At 43.3% G+C, this 20,126-nt stretch overlaps 3 protein-coding genes across 3 annotated transcripts in view; 1 reads left to right on the top strand and 2 right to left on the bottom strand.

The window, feature by feature from the left end:
• uggt1 (UDP-glucose glycoprotein glucosyltransferase 1) overlaps positions 1-4,827 on the top strand; it is a 23,266-nt gene extending 18,439 nt beyond the window's left edge. Inside the window, 9 exon segments of the mRNA XM_079369286.1 lie at positions 49-122; positions 124-152; positions 303-387; positions 1,224-1,406; positions 1,532-1,692; positions 1,783-1,897; positions 2,422-2,538; positions 3,096-3,240; positions 3,684-4,827. Of these exon segments, the coding sequence (XP_079225412.1) occupies positions 49-122; positions 124-152; positions 303-387; positions 1,224-1,406; positions 1,532-1,692; positions 1,783-1,897; positions 2,422-2,538; positions 3,096-3,240; positions 3,684-3,703 (929 nt within the window). The 3' untranslated portion in view covers positions 3,704-4,827.
• A 1,840-nt stretch (positions 4,828-6,667) lies between these two features.
• LOC306840633 (transcription factor Sp3-like) lies at positions 6,668-13,566 on the bottom strand. The gene is made up of 9 exons (XM_079370057.1): positions 13,262-13,566; positions 12,847-12,947; positions 11,999-12,229; positions 11,323-11,907; positions 10,349-10,552; positions 9,638-9,839; positions 9,345-9,534; positions 8,179-8,375; positions 6,668-7,348 (listed from the first exon to the last, which is right to left on the bottom strand). Exons 1-9 carry the CDS (start codon positions 13,266-13,268, stop codon positions 7,101-7,103), a joined length of 1,965 nt encoding a protein of 654 aa, XP_079226183.1. The 5' UTR covers positions 13,269-13,566; the 3' UTR covers positions 6,668-7,100.
• An 887-nt stretch (positions 13,567-14,453) lies between these two features.
• Positions 14,454-19,591, bottom strand: LOC306840635 (obg-like ATPase 1). Its single transcript, XM_079370060.1, has 11 exons — positions 19,477-19,591; positions 19,085-19,182; positions 18,842-18,985; positions 18,618-18,745; positions 18,057-18,232; positions 17,513-17,593; positions 16,567-16,664; positions 16,337-16,480; positions 16,141-16,237; positions 15,889-16,011; positions 14,454-15,740 (listed from the first exon to the last, which is right to left on the bottom strand). The coding sequence occupies exons 2-11, from the start codon at positions 19,180-19,182 to the stop codon at positions 15,636-15,638; spliced, it is 1,194 nt and encodes a 397-aa protein (XP_079226186.1). The 5' UTR covers positions 19,477-19,591; the 3' UTR covers positions 14,454-15,635.
• Between the last annotated feature and the right edge of the window lie 535 nt (positions 19,592-20,126).

The following is a 20,126-nucleotide window of genomic DNA, read 5'->3' as shown; positions in this document are numbered from 1 at the left end:
CCGTGTCTTTAGATGAGTGATCAGCTTGTTGTCTCGTGTCTCTCAGAGGGTTCACGGGTGGAGTGAAGTCGGAGGAGCAGAAACAGGAGAAGGACGACGTGATCAACATCTTCTCTGTGGCCTTCGGGGCATCTGTACGAGAGGTTCCTGAGGTGAGAGGGGAGAGTGTGTCGTCTCGCTCACCAATCCTGCAAAATCCTAACGTCCCTTCCTCTTATGTGTGCAAAGACCTTGGTTGGTTTGAGTGCCTTTGTTCTCTGCTCTGTCACCACCGCTCTTTTGACTCTTCCTTTCCTTCTCAGGATTATGATGCTGTCAGTTCTAAAGAACACCAAGACTCCTGTCAAGTTCTGGTTCCTAAAGAATTACCTGTCTCCCACTTTCAAGGTAGGATTTTTCTTTTTTTTCTTTTTTTTTTTTTTTCTTCCCCTTGTGTTACTTTGTAAAAATCAGCTGGTGTCTCATCATTGATTCAGAGATTTTCTCTGACGGCTGCAGCCCTTTTCTCCTCCGTCTGTCGGTGATCTGCGCTTCAAACGGGAGTTCTGAGAAATGAAACCTGCAGCAGGGGAGAGATCTCCAGATGAAGGAGAACGCTTCAGAGATTTCTCCGGCTCATAGATCCATTCATCATTATAATTCCCTGCTTTGTGGCTGCTTTCACCCTGGTTTTTGTTGCTAAGCCTTGTTATCCTGCAGATATTTTGTTTTGTGACTCTATTTTTGTTTGTGGAGGGCGAGACGAGAGGAGAGGAGACGCCGTGACTCTGCAGTGTTTTTCCTGCAAATTAAAGGTCACATATTATACAAAATAAACTTCACCGTGTTTTTCTAACTCTAATATGCGTCACTCGTCTGTCTACAAAACCGCCCCAATGATGAGAAAGGTCCATCCTCTCCGTCTTCTGCCTGCTCCGCTTTTTAGAAAATGTTTGCTTAAACAGGCCGTTTGGAGATTTTCCCTTTATGACATCACAAAGGGCACTAACTCCTCCCACAGCTACGATCCAACACGTCTCTTACTTTTAAAACCACAGACACAGAAACAGTCTGTTCTCACAGAGAGTATTTCTAACAACCAGAGGTGTTTATGTGCAGCTCTGAGATTTATTTAAACTGATTGATGTGTCAAACTTGTCAATGAATCATGTCGTGAGAACTTCTCTCAGATCAACAGATACACAAACACTGACAGGTTGTTTTTGTGCCCGATCATTTTGCAGGAGTTTATCCCCCACATGGCGAAGCAGTATGGTTTCCAGTACGAGCTGGTCCAGTACAAGTGGCCTCGCTGGTTACACCAACAGACCGAGAAGCAGAGGATCATCTGGGGCTACAAGATCCTGTTCCTGGACGTGCTGTTTCCTCTCGCTGTCGACAAGATCCTGTTTGTAGACGCCGACCAGGTTAGTTCATTTGCTGCAAAAAAGTTCAATCAAAATACACAAAACAAAACATCACGGGTAATAGATAGTTTGGACGTAATGGACGAGTGATACATGGATTGAAAGATGTTTCTTCTCTCCTCCAGATTGTGAGAACAGACCTGAAGGAGCTGCGTGACTTTGAGTTAGACGGAGCGCCGTACGGCTACACTCCGTTCTGCGAGAGCCGGCGGGAGATGGACGGCTACCGCTTCTGGAAGTCGGGCTACTGGGCGAGCCACCTGGCCGGCCGTAAATACCACATCAGGTACAAACCAGAACACGCTCACATGCATACAGCCACACTTTTATTATTCACTCGTGCATGTTTCATGGCTCTGTCCTTTGTCTCCTGCAGTGCGCTGTACGTGGTCGACCTGAAAAAGTTCCGAAAAATAGCTGCAGGAGATCGCCTCAGAGGACAGTACCAGGGGCTCAGCCAAGACCCCAACAGCCTCTCAAACCTGGACCAGGTCTGTGACGCCCTCTGTCCATGTCTGACATGTTAATGTGAATGTTCTTATTCTGTCGTTTCACTTTCAGGAGTTTATTACCCAGCAGCCTTTTGTGTGTTTTTGTGAGAAATAACACCTTTCACCTGATCCGTCTCACCCTGTTAGTGTTTGCTTATTTCTGTTTCCTCCGCTGATTATTTCATGACAACAGAAATAAAACAGTCCAGACTTTAAAGTGTCTTTGAACACAACACAAGGGAAGCTTTAAAAAAAAAACCCAACTCATATTGTCAAGTGAATCACAACTGAGGAGGCAGGTGACAATGCAGGGTTGAAGGAGTGGAGAGAGTGGATGCTACTTCCCATGCTTGTCTGCACGTTAAATATCAAACTTCTACAAATCTGAAGTCTGACTAAGAGGAAACTCCTCCTGGGTTACAGTTCAACTAAAAGAAGTTACCTGCAGCAGATGTGCCCAGCTGTCTCTTCCTCCTTCATTGGTCTGATTGTGTGCGTTGTTTTTGTGGGTTTTTTTTTTTCAGGATCTGCCCAACAACATGATCCACCAGGTGCCCATCAAGTCTCTACCTCAGGAGTGGCTGTGGTGTGAGACGTGGTGTGACGACAGCTCCAAGAGGAGCGCCAAGACAATAGACCTGGTAACTCTGTCTGTCTGTCTGTCTGTCTGTCTGTCTGTCTGTCTGTCTGTCTGTCTGTCTGTCTGTCTGTCTGTCTGTCTGTCTGTCTGTCTGTCTGTCTGTCTGTCTGTCTGTCTGTCTGTCTGTCTGTCTGTCTGTCTGTCTGTCTGTTGGTTGTATTAATGTGTTAAAATGATGAGGTGTCATAAATCTGCAGGCCCATGTAAAGCTCAACAGAGTTGCAAAATAAGTGATGTCATCTTAAAGGATGTAATACTTCTGATGAGCCACCAGAGGGCAGACAAACCCGCTGTAAGGAGGTTAACATGTAGTTATTGACCAAGTAATTATTAGGTTAAATTAAGTGACTAAGAACTGCTGAAAAATGTTCTCATTAAAAAATAATCTGCTTTCAACTCGAGCCGTGTTTTTAAAATACCTTAGCTAACACGACACATATGGACGCCAAGTGACTCGAGTATATCCGTCCACTATCATCCTCTAAACTCAGTAAAGTCAATAATGACTCCAGCCTTTAAAAAAAGATCAACTCAACGCTCTTCTTCTGTTTCCTTCAGTGTAACAACCCCATGACCAAGGAGCCCAAGCTGCAGGCGGCCGAGAGGATCGTGGCCGAGTGGACCGATTACGACCAAGAGATCAAACGTCTGCAGACCAGAGTCCAGAGGGGTCCGGAACACACAGCCAAGCCGCAAAGCACAGGTACGGCACGCTAACGCACTCAATATAATAAAATACCAACGACACACCGACCGTTTGTATCGAGCAAATCAAAGTCGTCCAGTGATTTATGCAGCTTCTTAAAACTCGACAAACCTGAGTTGAAGACAAGAATGTGTTCAGGTCCTCAAAATATGAACTCCATCCTTCACATGAGTGAGTTAGATATAATTACTAATGACTCAAAGTTATTTGTTCTTTTAGAAAGAGGCGTTTTCCTTCCAATCACAGTAACGACGGTCAGTGGTGGTCTTGATTTTAAATTCTGGATTCAGTCCAGTCTGAGACCGAGTAAAAATGCTTTCGATTCCGAGACGGACACCCTAACCCAAGACCTTCAAAAGAGGTCTGGAGAGCGACCTCGAGACCAAGACGGACTTCAAGTACTACAGCACTAATGTTAGACATGTTTTCCTTTGTTTCAGACCCTCACATCGAGCTGTGAGGATCCTCCAGTGTTCGACATGAAGACAGGACTGAACTCTGTTTAAAGAGTCTGTCCATGACAAGGATCCTCTCCTGTCCGAGGACGGGAGACACACTGACCCCCACACACCAGTGCTCCATGCTTCAACTCTTTTCTGTCCTTAAGTTCCACCTGAAGAGGAGTTCAAAAGCTGTCGACGTCAACAGTTTTATCCTGTATGTGTGAGTGCCAGTGTTGAGAATGTTTTCATAAATCAAGAAGTTTAATTTTTTTTTAATTTTTATTTTGGGTGTCGTTCTTTGTTTTACATGTGGGTCTGTGTTTGCACTGAGTGGGGGTGTGGTTCAGGCTGTGGTCGAAGCACAAAGGGAGGACGCGTTCAGAACATCTCACAGCTGCTCCCCTGAGGGTTTCACCAAACAATTGGTGATGGGATGGATTTCTGTACCGTCACTGTCGTTAAAAGAGCACGTTCGCTTTAACCTGAGCTCATAAAATGGTTCAAGGTGAACGCTTTTAAACCTTTCAAGAGTTCAGCTGAAGAACTCGACTAAAAATAATCAATGCCAAATTTGAAACATGTGAACTCACACTGGAGAACCTCATAGTGACAAATATTTATCAGTTTTTATGGTGCTGATTTACCCCCAAAAAGCTGATAGCAGAAAAGATGATCCTTGTAGTTCTTTACATCTGATACAACTGAACAAACTTTTAAATCTCTGGAGATAATTATGAACCAACTTTATACACTTCAACCCTTTAGATGTATCTTGAATCAAAGGGTCTGAATATTAAGTTTATGAATACAGTACACGTTTCTATGACGACGGGGATCCAATAGTTTAAGACTCATTTTAACTTTAGGGAATGTTCAGCGTTTGTTTACGAAGCTCGACTCTTTCCATCTAGAAGTGAAAAGGCCCCGCGCGTTTTAATTATTTGAAATAATAAACGAGGCAGATCAGTGGAGGCAGGTTTGGTTTTTAGCACAACGTTTGAATCGAGGGGACGGTTTGTGTTGTAAGGTAAGGGAAGATCAGCCATGATGACTCTGGACTTCAGCTGCAAAAACATTTAGTGTTTCCTGGTTCTGTTTTGGCTGTGAGATATTTTTGTGAAATAAAAACCCTCCAATGATATCGGTCGAGTGTGTTGTCAGTGTTTGATAAATGCTAACCAATGTTGAGACTCATTCGACGCCACAGGAGCTACTCCGGGGCGGCTGTGGCTCAGCCGGGAGGTTGGCGGTTCGATCCCCAGCTCCTGCAGCAACATGTCCGATGTGTCCTCGGACCAGACGCTGAACCCCGAGCTGCTCCTGTTGTGTGACCAGCTACCTCACAGCAGCATCAGTGTGAACGTGTAGGAGTGACCTGCGGTGTGGAAAGCTCGACTCTGCGCTCCACACACAAAACGTGTTAGTGGAAGGTTCCAGACTTTTATTGTGATCCATTTGAAAAAAGCTTTTACAAAAGGTAACATTCAATTTTTACACCATTTTCTTTTAAAAAAATCACTTAAAATAAGGTTTTGATACAACAAATTCATTGAACTAAGTAATGGCTTCTATGAACAAAATGTGAAAATAAAAGAGAATATACATGTAAATGAATGCTACGAACATGAGGACAAACTGAGGAAAGGGTTACATTAATTAAAAAATAATAATGGCGTGATTGTTTTCCTTGAAACTTGAGTGATATCTGTCCAGGACAACCGTCGGAGCAGTTATTGCAAAAACAAAACCCCCCATCCTCCTGGAATGATCGATCGCAGACACCCTCCAGGGTCTGATGGTGGCGTTTGCATCCGTTCGTGGGGGTTTTCCCATCGTGGCAACATTCGGTGCGCGTTCTCCTGCAAAACCATGTGCGGCTGACAAAGACAGAAAACCTGCAGAGGTAACCTCTAGTCTTTAAAATCGATGATCACCATCGCGTGGCTTCGATTGCCACACTTGCATTGTCAAACAGACGGTAAGAAAAAAAAAAAAAGTGAATTTACAACATAAGAGGAGCGGTAAACAATAATTTGACGTGTACAAACACAGTGGGCTCGTGAGGACAGATGAGACATTCTGTTCAGAATGACCAGATGCTGGAAGAAACTGCATCTACACCGCCTCCTGACACCACCACCACCCGTCCAACTCGATGACGGAGAAACGTCATCTTCAGATCAGTTTAACGGTGGCACCGTCGTCCTACTCTGCCCCTCAGCCGAACAGCCCGCTCTGTTTGAAGCAGCACTGCGTGACATCAGCGTCTCCCTCCTGTCGGCTGTCCGTCAGCTGCTGGGAAGCCATCAGACTAAAAGTTTGGGAAAACGGCTTATTTGCTTTGTCGCAGAGTTTGATGAGAAGACTGACACTTCTGTGCACCGAGTATGAGCAGCTTAGCTTAGCTGTTAGCTTAGCATAAAGACTGAAAATAGTGTGTGGAGGGGTTACAGAAATCTGCCTCCAATCACCTGTGAAGCTTCTTTAGTTCACACGTTTGTTTCATCTCTACACCCTGAAATCTAAGAGTCCTCCTCCAGTGGAATATGTTCACGACTCTTTCCTGGCTGGGAGAAAAAAAACTCCCTGCTGGTATTCGAGCAGCAAATCTTACATTTTGTTCTGCTGAAATAAAAAAGATACAAAGATGTACATGGTGAGCTTTTGAGGTGATAAGACAGATTAGAAACCCCTGAGCGGAGTCGATGCAGCAGTGTTTGTGCTAAGCTAAGCTAAGCTAAGCAACACTAGGTGTCCTTCTTCTCTGCTTGTTGCTGGACAGAAGACAAAAAGGTCCAAACTTTCTGCGTTTTGATGAAATTAAGATCGATTAGTGGCGGCAGTGCAACAGTTTGAGTCTTGATGAAGTGCTGCTTCAAACAAACTGCGCTCACCTTTTTGTGAAAACTCAACAGACACAAAAAAACCCTCAATAATCCCAGAGAGGTGAAGCCACTTCCTTTTCTTTCTCGGTCACAAACTCCTCGTCCTCCTCTCCGTTTCTCAAACACATTAATATCCGTTACAGTTAACACCATCTGCGAAGCTTAAAAAACACATGCACCTCCAGCATTTTATACAAGAGTATGATACAAAATAAGGCATTTCATTGTGTTGAGTATTCATGTCAAGTGTTAATACATGTTTTCATGTGTTGACGCGTGTACATAGCGACCACATTTGAATGTTGTTTTTTTTGCCTGCCTATAAAAAGACTGCAAAAACAAACATAAAGTCATGATAACTCTTAAAATATATATATTTGTCATATATATTTACGTATATATTCATATGTAAAAAAAAAAAAAAAAAAAAAGGAAAAAAAAAAGATAAGAGGGAAAGTAGCCCAAAAGGTCCCTGTGATAGGCCAGTTCTCAAAAATAAAATTAAAAAAATCTCACCCCATTGGCCCCCTTATTCCATGACCTCGGCAGGCGACACCGTGACCAGCTGTAAAGGGATCTCCCGATTGCCTACGAGGTCATGGGTGGCGGCCTGGAGGATTAGCGTGGTCCCGTCAGCAGTGATGACGGTGTCAGTGGTGGGCGGGGACGTGGAGGAGACCCCACCTTTTTTATTCTGGTGAGTCTTTATGTGCTTGGCCAGGTGGTCACTCCGCATGAATCTCTTGGAGCACTCCGTGCACACAAACTTCTTCTCTCCTGTGAGGACGAGGAAGAGGAAGAATGAGAGGGGAACATTTTTTTACAACATGACGACACACCTCTATTTGTTGACAAGTAGAGGTGTGTTGGCCTGCCGTTAGGAAATCAGAGTTTCTTCTTAACAGAGGGAGTCTTTAGTCTTTTATCCTTTGGATAATTATAAGGCAGAGACATCACTTGTAAACATCGCTGCTGGAGGACGGTTCATTTGTATTTTTACCCACATTTCTCTGAAGGGTTAGTGAAGAGAACTCCTAAAATCTGCACAATCTGGACTACACACTGTTGTGAATCTCTAAGAATGTATTCATTAATTTTCTGCTACTCGTTACATCATAAAACAGCTCGTCTCCAGTGTTATGACACACAGTCTGATCTTTTTCCTCCAGGAGAGAAATAGGTTGAAACCTTCCTGCATGATGTTACAGGTCGTGTTCTGCCTGTTTTCACTTTGTGGAGATTGCTCCTCTACGAGCTACAGTGTGGTAACTGAGCCCTCAGCCTGCAGTCAAAGCTGTGAAGTCGCCGATAGACCCACAGCAGCCAATCACACTGCCCACCTCCGCTAGTCACTCGTTAAATGTAATAAAGGAGTCTTTCATTTTTATAAGGTTTATTTACGGAACACTGTTTCCCTTTAAAGCAGGACGACGACCTCGTCAGGGAGAAAAGAGGTGAAAAAGTCACGCAGCCGTCAGCTGACTGAACGTGCAGTGTGTGATGTACCCGCCGTACTGACATCACATGTGTTAGTATTTTATACTGCTCTGTTGGTCGCATCAGTGTAGAAGACACAGACAGTCTCAAACACTTAAACACTTGCACACCTGTATGTGTCCTCCTGTGTCTCTGCAGCTCGTCGCTCCTGGTGAACCTCTTCCCACAGAACATCCAGTTGCAGACGAAAGGTCTCTCTCCGCTGTGCCAGCGCAGGTGAGCTCGCAGGTGAGACGTTTTGCCGTAAACCTTCCCGCAGCCGGCGATGTGGCAGATGTGCTGCTTCTTTTTGCCCATGCCGGAACCTCTGTGAAACACGTGAAGCAGAAAAAGATGTCTCCACGGTACAAACATGTTCAATCCAACTCCATCTAAAGATCACAAACAACTCAATTACTAAAATATGCAAAGTGTTATAAAGCAATATGCTTTACCACTGTGATGACAAAGGAAACATTTGCATTTGGTGTTTACATGGATGAATTTGCAAGCAAACATTTTAATAAACATTCAAATCTGAACAAGACAGAAAAACAACAATTTAAAGCTTAAAGATTCTTCTAAATTTTTTTTTCCCCTAGGTTGGTCGTTGACATGACTTGTGTGTCTACACAGTGGAGTTGTGGGGGCCGTGTGGTAGAGATGGTAGTTTAAACGCAGCCTACGTCTGTTCAAGGTCGCAGCGCTGGATTGGTTGTGGTGTCAACTGAGGGCTGTCACTTAGAAGTGTGTGTGTGTGTGTGTGTGTGTGTGTGGAAAGTTCAAATGTTGTAGTTCTTCATTTGAACGTCATTCAAACGTCATTGAATGTATTGATTTTAGTCAGTGGTGTGATGTGTTGAACTTCTTTTATATTTTTCTGCTTTAACAATTTATTCTGAGTTTGTAAAATCTCAAAGTTTCATGCTTTCAGACTGAGGTTGCATTGCAAAGGATTCAAAAGGTGCATGTCATTGAGGACCACATTGACAGCGGCACAGATCTGGTTTGAAAAGATCAGCTTTCATGTGAACTGAGCTTCAAACTGTCGTTAAAAAAAAATAAAATTAAAAAAGGTCAGATCTGAGTCACATGAGCCAAAAACATCTGATTGGGGTCACTTCTGCCCGCAGTGTGAATGTAGCCTCATTTTACGTCCTGAACAGATGTTTTGTGTTTACAGAAATCTATAAAATTTGTTTCTTATTGCTGCGATATTAAAGTTCAATACAGTGGTTTCCATTCTCTTGAGGAAAAAACATCGACTAGCTCCGCCTGTCATGGTGAAGTGACCCACCTTCCTCCAGACTCTTTGCAGTTGGGGCAGGTGCACGCCACTCGACGGAGCCTCTTCCCCTCCCCGCCCGCCATGTCCATGTCGTCGTCTCCCATCTGAACACGCAGGTTGTTCAGGTCGCTGGGGTTCAGCGTGGAGTCTCCGCTCAGCTGCCACTCCTCCGAGTCCGGCTCTTCCTTTATATGGATACCTGAACCAGAGAAGAAGAAGAAACACGCTCAGTATCCATTTGAGTGATCTAAACAAAAACAAAAAAAAAAGAAGAAAAATAATGGTGGGTACATGTTCCGTACCTGGACTGTTTGCACCGTCCCCATGTGTGAACTGAACTCCGCTTTGCGTTACAGAGTTCACCGTGACTGTCTGGAGGTTGGGCAGGCTGACCTGGCCCGTCTGGCCCAGAGGGAGAGTCTGCACTGGGGCTAAGGTCAGCTGCTGTGCCTGACCCTGGCCCTGGGGCAGCTGGAGCCCCTGGAGTGACTGAACCCCCTGAACCTAGAGATGATGAAACATCCATTAATAACCTGATGTCATGAGTCAGAGGACACACCTGGAGGACACGCCGTTGCTTTGAAATATGACATTCATACTTCTATTACAAGGTTTTAGCCCTGACCCCAAAAATCACAAACATTTCTGAGAGAAAAACAAAAAAAAACTGATTGTATCCTACTCAGAGACGTGATTATTTCCTTCCCTTTGTTTACATTATTATTGCATCACATGACTCTGTAAAGATTTGAAACCAAGGCCCAGTCTTTGTGTTTTCTTCATGCTTCCAAACGTGAAGATCTTTGGCCGTACATCACATGAGCTTCAAACATTTGTCACTAAACTTGCATCACGGCTCATCAACAGAGAGTTTTGATAGTAAGGAAGCACGGCTAAAAATAACTGCTTGTTTCACTTCCAGAGAAGCCTGCCCACGTCTACTACCGTGTCGATGACAGCGGTACGCGGTCAGATGTTTCACAGAAGGGTAACTGCGTGTGTGATAGGTTTACCTGGAAGGTCTGCCACTGAATCTGTCCCGTCGCCGTGACAGTTTGGGCCTGGATGAGGAAGGTCCCCGGGTTGACCAGCTGCACACTCTGAAGAGTCTGACCTCCTGCGTTCATGTCCTGACCCTGAGCCACCTGAGCTACCTGGGCCTGAGCGTCCCCGGACAGATGCAAGATGGGATGTGTGGTGGCGTTAGAGGTCGAAACCTGCAGAGCGAGGGAAGCGGAATAAATCAGGGTTCAAGTGTCGATGTGGTTTACAGCACGGCGGATAGTTAGCCTCAGACTTGTGCTTTTCATTTCCCAAATGATGACTTCTTATTTGTTTTTCTCTAAACACATTCTTTAAGAAGGTCAAACGGGCTGAAAGCTTGAACAACCATCATGTGTTACTCCCATATTTTTTTTTAGGTTTGTGACAGAAGACTAAATGTCTCTTACAGCTGGTTATCATTTCAGATTTTATCCACACTGCCAGATCTCGTTTCAATACTTTTTCTTTTGGCCACTTACTTTTAGAGATGGTATTCCTTTTTAACGCAACTCAAGAAGCCGAACCTCTTACCATATAAATAGTTTGATTTATATAGTTTAAATAGTTTAACTCTCTAAATGAAGAACAAATATCCAATCCGAACAAACGCTTCATGCTAGCTTGAAGTACGAGAGAATGAGAAGTCCTGAGTGAAACAGACGCCAAAAACATCAACTCTGCTCTCATCATCGCCACTGATGGTCGAAGATGATAAAAAGACATTTAGCTTAATTTGTTTTGCTGAAATGTTTCAAGGCCTGAAGAGGAAAGCGTCCAGATCGTGATGAAAACATAAGCATCGCGTTCAGTAACGGAGACATTCATTTCTCTTCTATTTACTTTAAAGCCGTGGATTCGGTCCCAGAGTGAACGCAGAACAGATGCAGCTTCAGAGGACAGAGATGCATGCATGAGAAACGCTGGTGAAGACACACACTCTGACCTGGATTTGCTGCATGTGGTTGTGTGAGTTGAAGTTTCCCGAGGACGAGGGGTCAGATATGCCTGCGGACACGGCGGTGGCTTGGGTCAGAACCCCCGTGCCGTCGATGGTCTCGGGGAGATTGGACGACGTGGTGGTTGGCACATAGAGTTCATGGTTTCCGCCGGCGTCGCTCACGGTGACGAGCTGCTGTTTCCCGCCAGCGTCCTGACCCTGACTGTCCAGCGTCTGGCCGCTCATGATCAGCTGACCTTCGGGTGTTACCCCGGTCGCAATGGGGACCGTATGCGCTCCAGTCAGTCCTAAAGACTCCAGATCCAAGCTGTTTATAGGGACGAACGTGATGTTGCCAGGTAGACCGACTGCGCCCGTGTACGCTGATCCTCCGGCCAGTTGGACACCTTGGATTGACTGCACTTGACCCGCCTGGGCCAAGAGGTCCGTGGTCGTCGTTGTGGCGCAGCTGATTCCGATGCTGCCCTGGCTACCATCTTGTAGGAGCTGGATCTGCCCCGTACCGTCATCCAGTCCCTGTGTTTGGAATCCCGCAAGTGTAACATCTGCATTTTGGATTTGGGGTATGACCTGGAAGAGAAGATGCACGTTTCGTTGAGGAACATCATCACTTGAGTGAAATTCTCAGTGTATCTTAAAAAGTATGTAAATCTGTTTTTACCTGATACTGAATTCCCGACACGCCATTGGCTGCAGTCTCATTCCCGGATGCCGTAACATAAATGGGCTGGTTTTGCATACTCCCAATCGGAAGCACATATTGTCCATTGGAAGTGACAATCCCAGAGTTTTGAATGTGAACGACTCCCTGGTCTTCCTTTCCAGCGGAGACAGGAGTCAACACCTCCCATCGGTCTGAACCCGTGAGCTGAATGGCAGACATATCTGTCGTCTGAGGGGGTAAAATGAACATTCAGATTAACAGCGATAGGTCACGCGTGGACACGAAGATCCATCTCACTTTTGGGAGCTTTTATTTTTGATCACAGAAAAAGAGAGGAACCACTCTGCTCATTTTAGGGAAAACTGGGTATGAGATTTACTATAAATCTTAAAAGAAGAGTAAATAAGAGCCAGGGTTAAATGCATGCTGATGCAAAAGACGAGACACAGGGTGGAAGCAACCAGCAGAACACAGAGTTAAGATAACAGGCTCAGAAATGGTTGAAGCAGGCGGTGTGTTTGTGTGAGGGGGGGATGGGCGAAGAATTCAACACAATTGAAAGCTACAGTTCAGGCAATGCACGATATCCCCCTGCGATAATATCATCACACTCATATAGTCTGATGCACACACACCGGCTATCTTCACACACAGAGCCGACCCAAGTGACTGACTTCAGTGTCCTACCCACTATGGGCGGGTTTTCCAGGGGTAAAGTGGGTGGCCGTTATTGAGGGGGAACACAGGAAGTGTTACGGCTTTCACCCCATGCCATCAAATTTTTTTTAAAACGTGTGCTCTCAAAAAAAAAAATCACATCCCGCAAGCTAGAAAATGTCGGATACCTGTGAGTCCGCCGCGCCGCCGCCGGATTGCAGAAACTCGCTTTGACTGCTGTCCACGTCCGCGGACGCCATTTCTCCTTGTTCCAGAGGCTGCTCTGGTGCTAGCAGAGAGATAAGGGGAGGGAGGGGAGGGGGGAAACTGAGCAAAAACTCTGTAATCTTCAACTCCTGTCTGCCAGAAAAGACCAGCAAAGCATCCGAAATTCAACTTTTGCGGCGGAGAAACGTGCGGATGTTTATTGTTTACTTTGTCAACTCTCCGCGGCTAGCCAGCTAGCTCGGGTTAGCTAACCATATCTAGCTAGTTAGCAGTTGAGGAAAAGATACACACAAAAAGACGCAGCTTGCTTCGCTGTAGGTTGAACAAACTCACCGATTTTAGTTGCACGCTTCGATGCGCTACACGTTTACGTACCGGTCATAGCGTGAGTTGGTAGTAAACCGGGAGGATTATCTGTTCAACAGAACTCCAAACATGATTATTTTATCAAAGGCGGGCTTGTGTTGATCGGTGAATTCGGGTCGATTTTTTTTTTCTATTTTGATTGACGGTGCGGGAAACACAAAAAGGTGGGACTAAGAGGCTTGACCCGTCGAATTTGCATCACATTTACAGGACGTCCCGCCCTTCTTCTCCCACGCGATTGGCTAAGAGCTGGTGGGTCGCTACGCTGCAGTGGCTAACCGTTACGTCAATCACTTTTTGTAGTACGTGGGCTTCCTGCTTAATGTAGAGTGAGTCGAGAGAATACAAGTTGCTGAATTCAAAACAGCATACTCTTTCCTTTTTAAAAAAAAATGCGAAACTAAGAATTATACTGTGTTGTTTCATTTTTATTTATTTTTACTTTAGCAACGTGCATGTGACGAGTTATTTTATAAAGTTTGGGTTACGTGTATTAACTTTTAAAAAAAGTCAGCAGGCGTGCATTTGCAACCTGGCTTTATTTTTTTTAGTCGAACAGAAACTTTTACCTTAACAGAAACTTTTTATTTTGTTTCAGATATGGTACAGTATGATTTAAACAAAAACAGAAATTCACGTTAACCCATTTTTATTCAACAGCATCTATCTGATCCTCGGTATTTTTGACCAAAAACCACCCAATGTTTAAGCAATAAGCATTGATATGTACGTTTATTTTTGTTAGAATTTCAGAGTTCAGAGAATAAGAAGATGGGTTTACATTTTTACAAGTAATTAAACAACCAGTTGAGTTGAAAAGGTGTTATTTCCTCAAACACATTTGGTTTACGCAATTTTTATTGAATCGCATTAGTCTTTAAGTACTTCTCTATTATAACTTCTCAAAATCACACTTTAGCTATCAAGCCAAGCTCTGACAATTGATCATTGGCTGACACACTTATAGGGGAAACATAATTATCAAATAAATTGTGGCCTTATCTGAATCACTAAATGGCTTTAACATTACTTTTACATTTGGTGATCTCTGTAGAGAAAACTAAGATGATTTGAAATTCAAATCCAAGTTACTTTTACAAAAACATTGTTGAAATATCTTTTTGAAAAAACCTGATTGCTACATAAGTTCATGATCCATGTTTTTCTTTTGTTGTGGGAAAAAAAATATACAAAGCAAAGACATGTTTGTCTCCTTTTATTGACACATGCACAGATGAGGAGGATGACCTTCGACATATTGTGGCTCCTTCAGTTCACAGGATATCTGGCTTTGTCCAAAATTTGGATGTTTGTTTGGTGCTCTTGAAAAAAAAGAAATCCACACTGAGAATGCAAAGAATAAAGGTGTAAGAAGCTGTACAGTCCAGGTGATCGACAGAGACGACGCAGAGTCTTATTACACAGGAGAAAGCTCATGATATAAAGTCAGATTTTTTTATTTTAACCAGCCCAAAGAAACCCAATAAAAGCAGCATTAACAACATTCTCTGTTCAGGCTTCGACAGGGACGCCTGCTCTGCTCTCTCTCAATTAAAAATAGGATTTCTCACAATACAGTGCAGTAATGGCCTAAAGTTGCACACTGAGTGATGGCCTTCAGTTTCTCTTATGAGTCAAACATCCTTTTACAGTGTTTTATAGCATTAATGGATACATCTCAGGTATTTTAACTTATCGTGAAAATAACTTCAATTGGAGGAAAAGACTGATTCTAACCAAATCTCAAATGTACTCAAGTGATGCTGATTATGTTCATGTTCAAGACCTCACATGCTTTATATTACTGGCACTCATTGGACAACTGTTAGCACAATTGAAACTGATGGTGTTCAAGCAGACATCTGAGGAGTTCAAAATAAGTCTGAATGAAACCCAACAAAATAATCTGTCTCTTAATGCAGTGTGGCTGAAGTTCAAGAAAAGGCGTGTGCTCTAATAAGAACAGATCTGATTCATTGAAAACATCTGGGCTGCATCGGCATCAATGATAAAATGATGTGCAGCTTGTTGTCAGGTTCTTTCTAGTAAAATCAATTTTGTATTTCCAAAAGGTATATACACACATTTTCTTTCTTGAGCACATGGCAGCTAAACTAAATTTGCACTACAAGTCAAACTGCACAAAATGATTTGCTTGAAAAACCTTCAGAAGGAATATATGTTAATCTTATACTAGCACATTTACTATCTAACAATCCAATGGACTCTGGCTCAGACTGTGAAGGCCTGTTGTGTAGGTATCAACCAGGCCATAGAAAGGTCCACTTGAGTGAAGAGAAACATGAAAACCAGCAGACAGTGTAGCTCTTTGAGGCCGAAGCAAAACGTATTCTGAGTTCTCCCTGTGATGACTGTATGCTCTTCATGGCTTCTTCTTAGGGGCGTTGGGTGTGTTGAATTTGAAGAAGATTATGTCCCCGTCCTCCACGACGTAGTTCCTGCCCTGTTGCCTGTATTTCCCGGCCGCCTGTGAAAAATGCAATGAATCTAAAATAAGACACTTTTAAATTGTATCAGAGGAAGTTTCTCAGAGCTTCCACTGAAGGTAGTTATTGGGAGAAAATCAGCATTGGGACAGTTCAAGCATATAAATCAGGCTCTTTACAGACACACACCTTGGCTGCATTCTCACTGCCCTCCTCTTTGAAGTCGTTGAACTTCATAACCTCGGCCATGATGAAGCCTTTCTCAAAGTCAGTGTGGATCTTTCCTGCAGCCTGGGGGGCCTTGGACCCTTTCTGTGGAAGAATAACAGAAAATGGCACCAAATATATGATCATAATCCATCTTTATACTGCCACAGGTTAATGATGACTATGATGGTCTAAAGACCCTGAGGAGGGGAGTTTTCAGATCACTGAACTTACTCTGACGGTCCATGCTCGCACCTCGTCTGGCCCCGCTGTGAAGAAGTATTCCAGCTGTAGTGCTGCGTAACCAGCCTTTATAATTTTGGTCAAAACACTAGAAATAAAGAGAGCAGTCATGATGGAGGATTTCAAATAAAGAAAAACAATCCTACTAAATAAGCCTAAAGGTATTCCTGCTAAAGTAAGTTTGCACCTCTGTGTCTTCTGTTCTTCGCAGTACTTGTTCCGCTCTTCATCGTCCTCCATGTCCAGAAGTTTGGACTCGATAGCTCCACTCACGGGAATGACCAAAGCACCGGGGTCATGAGCGTCTACCCACTCTTTGATTTTTGCCAGCCTGACAACAACAACAACAACAAGAGGAAGTGATGTAAGACTGATTTTGAAACAGCAGCATCAACGTGAAAGGTCCAGCAAACCTACCACTTGTTCTTCTTTCTGATGTAATCCTTCTCTGAGAGGTTCACCAGGTAGATCATGGGCTTGGATGTCAGAAACAGGTATTTGTTCAACACCTCAATCTGTGGAGAAAATTCAACAGGATGAATACAAATGCTGCAATAAGCAGATTCTTTTGATTTTTTTTTATGCCTCAAGAAATTAAAAAAAAAAGTGAGACTAATCCTACATTAGTTTGTTCATCACAAAGCCTGCAGCATTTCAATATTTGCTCACTCAGTGATTCACCATTTCTCCACACGTCAACAGATCTGAATGAAACTCAGTGTGTCAGGTTACGCGAGATTTTTGAGTTCAACTCCTGCCCAAAACTTGAAAGGCCTGCTTCAGCTTCAATAGAACAACTCGCTCTTCTTTTGCTTTAAGTTCCTGTCCACATAATCTCATTATGTTCAGTAGATAACAGTCCACTGTGTTTCAGTTAACAGAGAGATAAAGAGTCTTCAGTTACAGTTTAAGAGGAGATGTCAAAAACGTGTTTTTAATAAAATTCAAACTGGCAAAAGATTTTGGAAGACTTTGATGGTCCATATCTTTTTTTTTTTTCTTGAGTGAAATGAAGTGAACCTTTGGTTCAGATTTCAGGTCATCCTAGTTGCCATGTGAGGAGTTTCAAACACAGCGTAGGGTTTCCTTTGTTACAGCGCCATCATCTGGCAGATTAGGAGCGAATGCACATTATTTACAGTGAAATGTCAATTTACATGTTTCTGTATCGTTCTGTCTCGCAGGAATTTGAGCCGCGGCATGAGACAAATAATAAATTCCCACAAACAACAGAGTTCTACCCCAAAGGGCTTAGAGGCAGGAACTCTGAAAATCATGTAGAACAACTTTTAAATGAAGTTGACTGACACCTAAATAACCAGATGCTCCACCAAATAAAACAAAGAATCACAAACATCTTTACCTCTTTGTCGTTCCAGTCGTGGTAAAATCTGATGTGTTTCTTTTCATCCACGATCCAGTTCTTCACCTTCATCATGATATCCTGAAACAATGAGCGGCAGTGACAGACTGTTTAGATATGACGATCTCTAAATCCCCGTTCACGTTCACGACACTCCTGAACACTAACGGATGAGCTGCACGTGTGAAGACAAACAATCAAACTTTGGCCCTCAATATTTTGTGCCATCTGCCCTGTAACGTTTTCACACGAGTTTGGGATGAGCCGTGTGAACACAGCAGGTATCATTCAGGGAGAGTTCACATAGCATTCAACTCTGTTCCTTGTACGCCATCTTGGTTCTTCCCTTTTCCATTATTGCTTGTCTGGGATCCCCCTCCCTCTATCCCCTTCACTGACTGACAGGGAAGGTTTGTGTCAGAATTATTAAATAACTCAAGAGGATTCCAGGAGCAGGAGCTTTACTTTTCATCCCCTTTGTGTGTGTAGGTGATTGTAAAACATGAGAAGTGAGTCCTAGCACCCACATAACCATTTCACTTACATATTCAGGTTTGAGTTTCTTGTCATTTCCTCTCACTGCGGTTTTCTCCAGCTTGTCGATGACCGGAGCGATCATCTCCTCGTCCTTTAGTCGCAGCTCCTCGTGGATGATCTCAATGTCCCTCACGGGGTCGACGTTACCCTCCACATGGATAATGTCCTCATCATCAAAAGCACCTAAAAAGACACAAGCATTGACTTGTGTGTTCTGATTGTCACAAGTATTCACACGTCGTAATTACTGGACTTACATTAATATATCATGATAATTCTACATATCGACATGTTTTCACTTATAACTATATATAAATCTTAGTATTAATAACAAACAGCAACACAAGACTTTAAAAATAATCATTTTTAAAATGTAAAAAAATCTGACACACATCAAGCCTAATAAAGCTTTCTATGCTTAATTTAGATAAAATATCCCATGGGTAGGACTTGTTATTCTGGCTGTGCTCGCTTTTCAAAAGTTGAGTATTCGCTCCGAACACCTGTCCTCTCCACTCAGTCAGCTCTTATTACTCAGCAGCTGCGAGCAGCAGTATCGACAACTCACGAGTCATGTGGAAGATGCCGTCACAAGCACTGATGTGAGAGAGAAAGGCGTTTCCAAGTCCTTGTCCTGAGTGAGCTCCCTTCACCAGACCAGCAATGTCCACGACGTTCAGGAAAGCAGGAACTTTACTAAAAGAGACAAAACAGCCGGACCATCAGCGAGACAGACATCACAGAAAACCAGCAGATTTAAAGTTGTCAGTTGTCAGGGATGAAAATACACACCTGGCTGGTTTGTGGTATTGGCAAAGGAAATCATAGCGCTCATCAGGCACAGGAACTCTACTTTCATTTGGGTCAATGGTGCAGAAGGGGAAATTCTCTGCAGCCGCTTGGCTTTTGGTCAACACGTTGAAAAAGGTGGATTTCCTGCAGGGTGAGTAAAGTGTCAGCAGGAGTGCAATAACAAATCAATCACTTACACAACAAATTCTCAAAATATAAACATGACTTAAACCATGTACACACCCGACATTAGGTAATCCCACAATTCCAATCTTCAGAGAGGTGCCAAATCGTCCAATCAAAGGAGGCGGTTTAGGAGCTTCTGGCTTTTTTGGGGGCATCTGCAGGAGACAAAATAAGTTTGTTACACCATCAGCCAATGTCAACATACCTCCTTAAAGCTCGTCTGTGTTAACACCTCAGACCTGTGACACTAAATAGCTCCATCATCATGAGCTAGCCCCACGGAAAACGTGTACACACTGACATGCTCATTCAAACACAACATGCTAACGCTGTCTGAAACCACTCCTAGCTGCCTGCTAGACAAAACATTAGCCACTCAGGGGCAACTTTCTACATATAACAGACATCAGAAACAACCTGGATGCTATCAAAGCGGAATTAATTAGTACCTTTCTTGATTTTTAAGCCTATGGTCTACGTGGGGTTCACTCCAGTCTCTGCTCACACCAGCCGCTCCGGCGGAAAGGCAAGTTTGGGAGCAAACCGGAAGTGTTTTGACGTGGGGTGTCTGTGATTGGTCAGAAAGAGCTGGAACGTTACGTCAGACGAATGCGAACGGAAAGACTGCATTCATTCTTATTCTATTTTGTTGCATCTATTAAAATATGGATTTATTGTAACTTCCAATGTATGTGACACGCATGTAAGAAAAAAAAACCCCGTAAATATAAAATGTTTTTTTTGTAGTTGTGTTTCTGACCGGCTTTCAGGTAAACCATCGCCAGGGTTCGTCATTTTTCACTATTTATCTTTAGTTTAAATAGTTTTATTAGAGACATTACACACTTAATCTATGTTTCATCTTTATGTGGAGTTGATAAGTCGTATAAATTGTTCATTTTATCTTCTCAACACTTAAATAAACCCTAAATGCAGGCTTAATGTAATTTTTAGTTAAAGTCTGATATGACAGAAACGCTAGTTCCACAGAAAACATACCAATCCCAGTTTAAGGTTCAGACAAGTGCAGAAGACGAGCAGTAAATCTTCCATATTTCCAGAACTATACTTTTATTAAAAACCTTACACTGATTTTCAC

The sequence above is a fragment of the Symphodus melops genome (assembly GCF_947650265.1).
Source record: "Symphodus melops genome assembly, chromosome: 19".
In the NCBI taxonomy this organism is placed as follows: domain Eukaryota; kingdom Metazoa; phylum Chordata; class Actinopteri; order Labriformes; family Labridae; genus Symphodus; species Symphodus melops.
This window is presented reverse-complemented; position numbering and strand designations above follow the sequence as displayed.

Coding starts and splice junctions, on each gene's coding strand:
- LOC306840633 (XM_079370057.1), bottom strand. Junction 10,553..11,322: donor ACCACATGCAGCAAATCCAG/GTCAGAGTGTGT, acceptor CTCGCTCTGCAG/GTTTCGACCTCTAACGCCAC. Junction 9,535..9,637: donor GGACGGTGCAAACAGTCCAG/GTACGGAACATG, acceptor TCTCTGGTTCAG/GTATCCATATAAAGGAAGAG.
- LOC306840635 (XM_079370060.1), bottom strand. CDS start 19,182: ATGCCCCCAAAAAAGCCAGAAGCTCCTAAACCGCCTCCTTTGATTGGA. Junction 18,746..18,841: donor CAATACCACAAACCAGCCAG/GTGTGTATTTTC, acceptor TGTCTCTTTTAG/TAAAGTTCCTGCTTTCCTGA. Junction 18,233..18,617: donor CGGCATCTTCCACATGACTC/GTGAGTTGTCGA, acceptor GTGTCTTTTTAG/GTGCTTTTGATGATGAGGAC.